This window comes from Gavialis gangeticus, unplaced genomic scaffold (assembly GCF_001723915.1).
Source record: "Gavialis gangeticus isolate Ggan-Ray unplaced genomic scaffold, GavGan_comp1, whole genome shotgun sequence".
Lineage (NCBI taxonomy): Eukaryota > Metazoa > Chordata > Crocodylia > Gavialidae > Gavialis > Gavialis gangeticus.
The window spans coordinates 69,802,070-69,810,658 of record NW_017729034.1 but is presented as its reverse complement, the minus strand read 5'-3'; the positions used below and the strand labels follow the sequence as shown (position 1 = coordinate 69,810,658).

General features: G+C 44.9%; 1 protein-coding gene across 1 annotated transcript in view; it reads right to left on the bottom strand.

The window, feature by feature from the left end:
* PARK2 (parkin RBR E3 ubiquitin protein ligase) overlaps positions 1 to 8,589 on the bottom strand; it is a 1,789,008-nt gene that overhangs the window by 72,572 nt on the left and 1,707,847 nt on the right. The window contains exon 10 of the mRNA XM_019526940.1: positions 1,643 to 1,729. Coding sequence (XP_019382485.1) covers positions 1,643 to 1,729 — 87 coding nt within the window. The remainder of the gene's footprint in view (positions 1 to 1,642; positions 1,730 to 8,589) is intronic.

Below are 8,589 nucleotides of genomic sequence, written 5' to 3'. Positions count from 1 at the left end.
TTCTGCGCTCACAACCAGCAGAGCAGACGCGAGCTACAAAGGGATTTCCCTCAAAGACTCTGTTATTTTTACTACTAAAAGAGCAGACGCCTGTAGCCAAGGGTCGCCTTTGCCAAACGCTATTTGGAAAATGTTCCAAAGCTGATTCTTATGAGATTTCCATTTACATGAGTTCTTGGACATAACAAAAAAGTTGCTGATTTCAGAAATATAGATCAGTGAGGAGAGACTGTATTTCTCTTCTGAACTGAAACAAGCCTGAAAGAGGTTGAGAGTACCTTATTTCTTCTGTTATTTAACTTAATCATTATTTTACTTTTTATCGTTGTTACAAATACAAGGAATTATTCCACTATTACATTCTCAGTGTACAGCTTTCTAAACATTTGTTTATTTTGTATCATGTGATTTCTTTTGTTTATGTGACGTATTTTGCTTTACAGAGAAACTTATAGTGTATATAGAGGTGGACAACTGCTCAGCTAAAGTCCACTGAAAGGATGTCTTCAGCCTGGTACTGAGATCTGTAGCATGCCAGAAGGGGAAATTTTTAATGAAGATTTTTGTTTTGTTTTTTTAATTGTGAAAAGTCCATTTATCATGACAGAACCTGAGGGTGTGTCTCAGTCTCAAAAATTTTTAGTCAGGAAAAGCTTCTCAGGACTATGATGAAAGTCCTGGTCAAAACAGAAAGAGACTATAACCCCCAAAGTTTAATAGCTCAATAGTTAGAACATTCATCGGGGTGTAGAGGCCCAATGTTCAGCATCCTGCTTTACCTTGATTCAGGCCAGGGAGTTGCATGTCAGTATTGCATATCACGAGGATAATGTCTAATCTTGCAGGGTCTCTCTCAATTTCTTCCCCTGGTGCTCTTTCATATCATACAAATGTTAACTGGAGCAAGGAGGAAAACCTAAGTCCTCCACATTTTAGGCAAGTACCCCTAACCACTGGGATATACAATCTATTTCTTCCTCTTTCTGGCCCAATAAGTGTTGAATTATTCATACAAAATGGAACAGATTTAACAGGAGAGAATATGAGAGACACCCATGAACAGCCAACTGGTTGGTGGCCAGGGCATGGAGGGCTGAGGTACAAGTGCTTGGGCTGAACCAGTCAGGCAGGGCAAGGTGGTGGATCTATAAGTTTTAATATTACAGTAGGGCCTAGTAATGATCACTTAGCAGCTTTGAACCAGGAAAGACCAGCTTTTCTTTCTCTGAGCTTAAATATAAATTACCAACCATATTTCCTGTCTACACTAAAAAAGACTGTGATTCAGTCAAAAAACCCCACATAACTTACTGACTGCTCAGCTGAATATAAACTGATGGGCAAATGAGACTTCATAGAAAGCATTTCAAAGATGTTCAGACTGAATAAATAAAACCCCAAAGGCCCATCAGGAAAGCCAGTTCTTTATCATTTTTGCTCTTTTCTGGCAGAACTGAACTGCTCTATGAATCAAAGAATCTGAAATCCACAGTGACGCCAATTCAGCAATTCCAGTAACTGGAGTAATTCAACCCAACCATAATTGTTTTTACTTAGAATTGGAATTAGGACCCATTCAACAAATGTTCCTCTGTCTATGCCAAAGCTAATTAATTTTGTAACAAGATTTGCCGTTCCCTACCTGCTGTGCTACAGCTCCTTCTGTGTTGAGGAGAGTGCTGCATTCCCCATCATGGTATTTTTCTTTACACTCACGGCAGAACACGAACTGGGGAGGGGGAGGAAAAACAAGCCATAAAAACACATTAGAGATATAGGCAGCAAATTATCTTCTCGGAGAGTCGAGAAGATGATCTCTTGCCCTTCTTATCCCATTAAATTCCCATAGTTCTCCTAATTACGCATCTTTTTACACAACAACTTTGCAGTTATTATGATAAATTCCTGTCATGCAATAAAATATATTCCATTATTAATAATAAGCTTTTGCTACGGTATCCATTTATATACATAAAACAATATTAGATATTGCTGGGTTGTGTGTCTTTTTTTACTGTGTGACCTATTTGTATGAAAAAGGGTACCAGCTGAAAAAAATTGAGGGTATCAGGTAAAAAAAAAAGGGTTCTTCTTTTGTAGTGCTTGTGATTGGAAATAGTCTGTATATAATTCTGAGTCAAATGAATTCTCACATAGAAAACTACATATTATAGAAACTAGGAAAAGACAAAAACTTTAAGCAGGTTATTTGAAACCCTGCAGAATAGAAAAATCCTAATCATTGCCATTTCTATAGAACAGTTTAAAAAAAAAGAAGAAAAACTATGGAAGCAACATGCTTCTCTATTCAGTTCCACAGGTTTTAGGGGAGTACTGTATCTAGGGAAAATGATTAAATGTCTAAGAGGTGCATTGGTTTCATCCCTGTTAAATTCTATAGATCATAAGGGTTTAACCAAATGCAGTGTCCTTTACGCACTAGCAATGTATTTGTCTGCACTTTTGCTGGAGCTGTAACGGCTATTTAAGATGGTTCATATGTATTGAGCTTGATACATTTTTACACTCTAAAATGAAGATATCTGTCTTGACATGTGTCAAAATCTTTGACCCATCAATTCAGCATTAATGTCTGTGTCCTTGCGGGTAAGAGGAAAAGTCAATAATGTAAAATGGGTCTCTCACATGCTGTTCCAGAGCCACGCTGACTTGACCCACCTTCAGACTCTGAAGAATCTCTCAGCAGTTAGCTGCTCTGACTGGCATTATAAGCAAGCAGCCTTGATTTTCAGATACAGAGCTGCATTCAGATGTAATGAAAAAGGATATCAGGGGAACCTGACACTGGGGCATTTATCTGCCATGAATCCCATTGTTGCAGTTCTATTACGAACTCTCAGGCTTCTGTTGTCAGTTCCATAAGTACCCTAGAAAATCACATTTTATTGTCACACTGAAGAAACTACATTTTTATGGAATGAAGCATTGTGCAAGAAAACAAGGCCAACATTGCTGATTCTGCTCTTCAGAAACAACAGGGAAATGTGGGGGTGGAGAAAAATGGAATGGATGTTTCTTTTGTTCATATCAAACAAAGTTACCTCCCTGTCTTGCCTGGCAGTTCGTTTTGTGTACCTAGTTTCTTATTTAGATTTTTTTTAAATGTATTTTTGCTTTAATTGCCACTGTTATGCTAACTTAGCTGTGGTTGTTCATTAACTGTTTCATGATGGAGGTATATTTGCCAGGCACATTGTATGAGAGACTCCTGTATTAGCAGGGACCTACCCAAATTGAGGCAGCAGATGGATGATTTTGTGGGCTGATAGCAGTACTGGCTCCCATTTTCATGGGCTTATCGTGGTGATCCCCCCTGCCCCACTGACTGGCTATGGGGACCTGGTGGCCTCACCCCTCATCACTGATTAGTGAAGAGGGGTGCCTTTCGTGTGACCCTACCGCTTGCTGCTGATTGGTGGAGAGGGATGCCCTTTATGCGGACCTGCTTCTCACTGCTGATTGGTGGAGAGCGGCAGGGCTTCATGAAAGGCAGGCCTCTTGGCCAATCAGTGGCAGAGAGAGGAGAGGGTAGCTGCCATCTTGGCTGCCCCCCTTTGTGCAGGCAGCTTCTCCTGCTTCCAGTGGGCAATCGCTGGCTCACGCTGGGGAGCCAGCATTTTATTTTTATTAAGTTTTTTTTCTCGCAATTCTGCATAAAATTATGGAAACTGCTGCTTTTCACAGTTCCATGAAAACTATGAAATAATGATTTGAGTAGGTTTCTGGGTATTTGAGATGGAAAATGTTTTGCCCATGGTAGTACCCAAAGGACCCAATCATGGTAGGAACAGCACAAACGCATAAACACCTGAAGTCCTTAGCACCCAAGGGCCCCACTCTAACTCATGGCACTTTACAGGAAGTGCCATGAGCTACAGCCACCCCCACCCAACAGATGTTCATCTGTTGAGTTGTGGGGAGAGGTGGGAAAATGGAGTCTGCCTGCACCGGCCCTGGCCAGCAGGCAGGGGCGCTTCAGCAGTCTCTGAGAAGGCTGCAGTCTGCCCCTCTCCCCAGCCCTGAACTTCCCTCCCAGCTCCAGGGCTGTCAGTGAGGGTCAGGGGGGAGAGGGGAGAAGGAAGCAGCACAGAGCTGCCAGCTAGGCTTTGCCTGGCCTGAGCTGGGGGCAGGGGGAGGGAGGGGATGGAACAGAGCTCCCTCGCCTTGCGGGCCCCACCAGCTACCCTGGCTGGGGTATTGGGCCCTGTTCCACTTCTCCCCTTCCAGCTCAGGCCAGGCAAAACTCAGCTGCCAACTCTATGCTACTTCCCTCCTCCTCCCTCGCCTGCTGCCAGCCCTGCCCCTGAATGAAAAATTAGCCCTTGAGAGAACATAAGTTCCCTGAAGTGCTTTAAAGCAGAGTACCTTAATCTAATACCTGATTTGACAAGGGTTAATTTTTCACATGATCAGCCATTTAAAAAGTGCTATGCAGCCATGCACATATGTTATATCATGGCTTTAGAGTGTTTTCAAGGGCCTGATCATGTGAAAAATATAACTTGTGTATTTTGGGCCTGAATGATTGGTTATTGCCGGAAGTAGTTAACTTTACATCCATGATTAGTTGTATTTTCTGGTAGATATGTCCCACTTTTTTTCCTCCTTCCTGTCATTCCTTTGCCTGCTGCCTTCAGATGCATCTCTCTGAAAGGGTTTTGTTACACCCAATACTTTGCCACAGAAGGGCCCATTTCTTTTTTCTCTTCTCTACCCTCTCCCTTTCTTCTTATTTAAGTCCAGCTTTTGTAGAAGGTTCACAACCTTAACACTCAAGGAAGTTTTGCAGAAAAATGAAAACCTCTTTGCAACAATATTTTATCTACCTCATGACACAGAAGTGATGCTTACAATTATATGATTCATAAACCTATGTTGTTATGTGATGCTTGACTTCTGGATATGCTGTGCACTTGGGATAAAAAGCACTCTGTCTGCCCTATCTTTAGTACAATGCATTCTCATTCTGGTTCTTCCACAAAAGCAAGATTACAGTGTCGGTCACCAATATCCCAGACAGGCCTGCAGGTGCTAAAATTGTGTGTGCATATTTAGGGTGTAGTCCATGCCACAGTCATTTTATAGGCTGCATGTAACTCCAGGAATGCTGTCATCCAGCAGCTCTCAATGAAAACAAGTCTGATCTTTTGGCAAGCCAGGGAACTCTTTTCACATCTTATTAGATAATGGATGAGAGCTAAGATCAGTTCTATGGCGGAAGAACACCCTGGAGGTTGATCAGTTTGTCAGAATGAATAGGACTTTCCTGACACAAACACATTAAGCATTCCCCAGTTACGGCTCAGCGTGGATCATAAAGAAAGTGCATGTCAGTTAAAACAAAGAATGGTTAGTAACACAGCTACATTCACTTTTACTTCCAGAGATGAAAAAAATTAAGCTTTTGTAATGCAATATGGCAAAAGGAAAAAGCTTCCAGTTAATGAGACCACAAAACACAGGTTAATACCAATACAGTTATTTTGCCTATGGAAAGCAAAAAAGGATTTAAATTGTTTAATTAGATTTAGCACTTATATATAAATTTACTTTTACAAAGTGTTTAAAAGTGGTTGTAAGTAGCCCAATGGTAGTTGTAGTCATACTGTTTCCTCTTTTATTTGCAAAAGAAAAAAAACTGACAAGTTCAATAAGACAATTACTTAGTCATAAAACCAAGTCACAAAAGCAGTGATAATGCAGAGAACCCACCCATCTTTTATGTTAATGCTTTTTTTCAGGGACTTGAGCAGGGAAAGTGATATTGCTTTTAGGTGCTTTAGAGGTGAAATTAGATTTGGACTCAAAGTCTGCGTCCAGATGAGCATGGCTGTGAGGTCTGTGGCACCACAGACATATCTGCAGTGCCACATACTGCAATTCTGCTGCTTTCCATGCTGCAAGGAAGTAGCATGGAGAGTTTTTTTTGACCCCTGAGTATCTAGGGGTTAAAAAAACCCACAGAGAAAAAAAGTGGAGCTGTGCATGTGGTAGCAGCATGCGCTGCCCAAAGCTGGACCCTGGCCGGCTGGAGCTACACTCTGCTACCAGCCAGGCTCCGTGCAGCAGGATTGCCGCTCCTGCAGCCTCAGGAGGCCCCCAGGACCCCAGGTAAGGCTGCTGGGGCCAGATCATTGTTGGTCCCATCCTCTATCCCACCCAGGACAACTTGCTGCACACCAGCACGCACATGGCATGGGCATTCCCTGGGGACAACTAACAAGGAACCAAACATCCATACATGTCTAGATGGGGCCAAATGTTGCAAATCTATTCCTCAAGGTTCATGCATATATGAATTAGCAGGGAATATTCAAAAGCACTTGAGGGATTTAGGCACATACATCTCATAGGACCTTGTATGTGCTTAAATCTAGTAGGTTCTTCCAAAAATGTCTAACCCCCCATCCCTCCCCACCGTATTATGGGTCTCAGCAAAAATCCTGCATCCAAATAGCCTCCAGTTGCATTAACCTCCAACTGCAAGTTGAATCTGAATCCAGATACAATTTTATAAAGGTCTCTTATCCTTACAATTGGTCAAGTCAAAAGTGCAAAACTGAGCACTTGTAAACTTGGTGGCCTGAAATTTGCAGCTTAATCCCATCTTTAAAAGTAGCACAGGGCTCTGCTGCTGGAGCTATACTGACAAATTAACTCAGGTTTATGTAAGCCATGGCCATACTTGAAGCTAACTTGGGCAGGTGACTAGTATGTGGGCACCACTCTTCTATTGTTATGCCTCTTTTACACAAAACATGTTTCTCTAATAAATTGGTGAGACCCAACACAGCCTTCAAATTTGTCCTCAACATCCATAAGCCATGCTGCCAATAAGACATCAGACAATAAACAATGGGTTAGGGTGATGAAGTGGGAGAACTAGCCTTTATTCTACCTCTTTACAACCTCTTAATCAAAAGGTTTAGAAATAATGTATTTATTTGACTGGATGTCTCACCGCTTCCCTGTGTTGCCATATTTGTTTTGTATGATTGTTAATTCTTCAGGGCAAAACCCTAGCAAAGATTTTAAAGTGTTTCTGGGCCCTTGGTCCCACCCCACTGCTTACCTCCACATGTTGTTTGCGAGGCTCTCTAATGTTGTATGTGGCCACAGGAGGCTGAGGACTTCAACTGGGGTGTGCTGATTCCCTGCTAAGGGCAAAGCTGGAGGTTCCTGGCTAGAAGATCTTGCCCCTCCACTCAGGATCAGAAAGATCACCATATTTGTACTCAGGATGGGATTTTACTCTATGGTCCGATTGGTGCAGGCTGTGGAGGTTTTTGCCTTCCTCTGTAACATGGGGCATCTGCCCAAGGCCTGTTGGGTGAATCCACATGAGCGCGCAAGTGTGTCTTGCAGTGTCTCAAAGCCCTTTGAGATGTTGCAAGAAGTACGTTTAGGGACAAGAAAGCATTTCCCACACTGCAAATTCACAGCATGGGAGCAAAGTTAGACCCCTGGATATCCAGGAATCAAAAAAAAAAAACTGCAATGGAAAAAAGTGGGCAGGGCATGCCCTAAGGCTACTGGAGGCTCAGTCCTCTACAGAGATGCTCTGGTACCCTGCCAGAGCATCCCTGTGGTTGGCCCTTTCCCTGGTGCTGAAGCATGCTGCCCACAGCGACTGGGACCTGGGCGCAGTGCCAGGTAAGTAGCGGGTGGGGGGAGCTGGAGGAGCAAGGGGGACTACTGAGGGTGCAGGGGACCATATGGGGACAGTTCTGTAGGGGTGGGTCTGCATGCCTCCAGCCTACCCCCACTCACCCTGCGGCTGGATGCAGCCCCCTGCTCACCTTCCTGCTCACCTTCCTGCTCAGCTACAGCCCCCCCCCCCGCACTTGGCCTGCAGCTCTCTGTGGCCTGTTCACTCATGTGGCTGCTGGCTGCAGCCCCCCCGCATGCTCCCCACCTGCTGCAGCCTCCTCGCTCACCCCCTACCCGGCTGCAGCCACCTCACTCACCCCCTGCCTGGCTGCAGCCTCCTTGTTCACCCCCTCTACCCAGCTGCAGCCTCTTTGCTTGCCACCTGCCTGGGTCCAACTCTCCCACAGCTGACCAGCAACAGCAGTCATGCTTTTGGCCTCATGGCACAGCCCCGCTTCACAGCAGGGGGCAGTGCCACTTGGCCCCAGCTGCCAAGTATTCATGTGGCCTTTGCCACAGGGCACTGCTGTGGCCCAGCTAGGTGCAGTGCAGCGTCATGTCCTTTTGGGCAGCTCTGGGCTGTCACCCGGGACAGCGCACTACTCATGGAGACTGCTGGCTGCACCAGCCCGGGTCTTGCATGCACAGAAGCAACCCAGATGGATGGCACAGGGCTCATGCATGCAGGACCTGGGCCAGTGCGGCCGGAGGTCCCTGAGAGTGGCGTGCAACCCCAGGTGACAGCCCAGAGCTGCCTGAAAGCACACAGCTCCATGCCATGCTGTGCTGTGCTGGACCACAGCAGTGCACTGTGGCAGAGGCCATGCAGATACCTGGTGGCTGGGGCCAAGTCGCATTGCCCTGTGCTGTGTAGGGGGGCTAAGACTGCAGCTGCTGTTGCTGGTAAGCTGCAGGGGG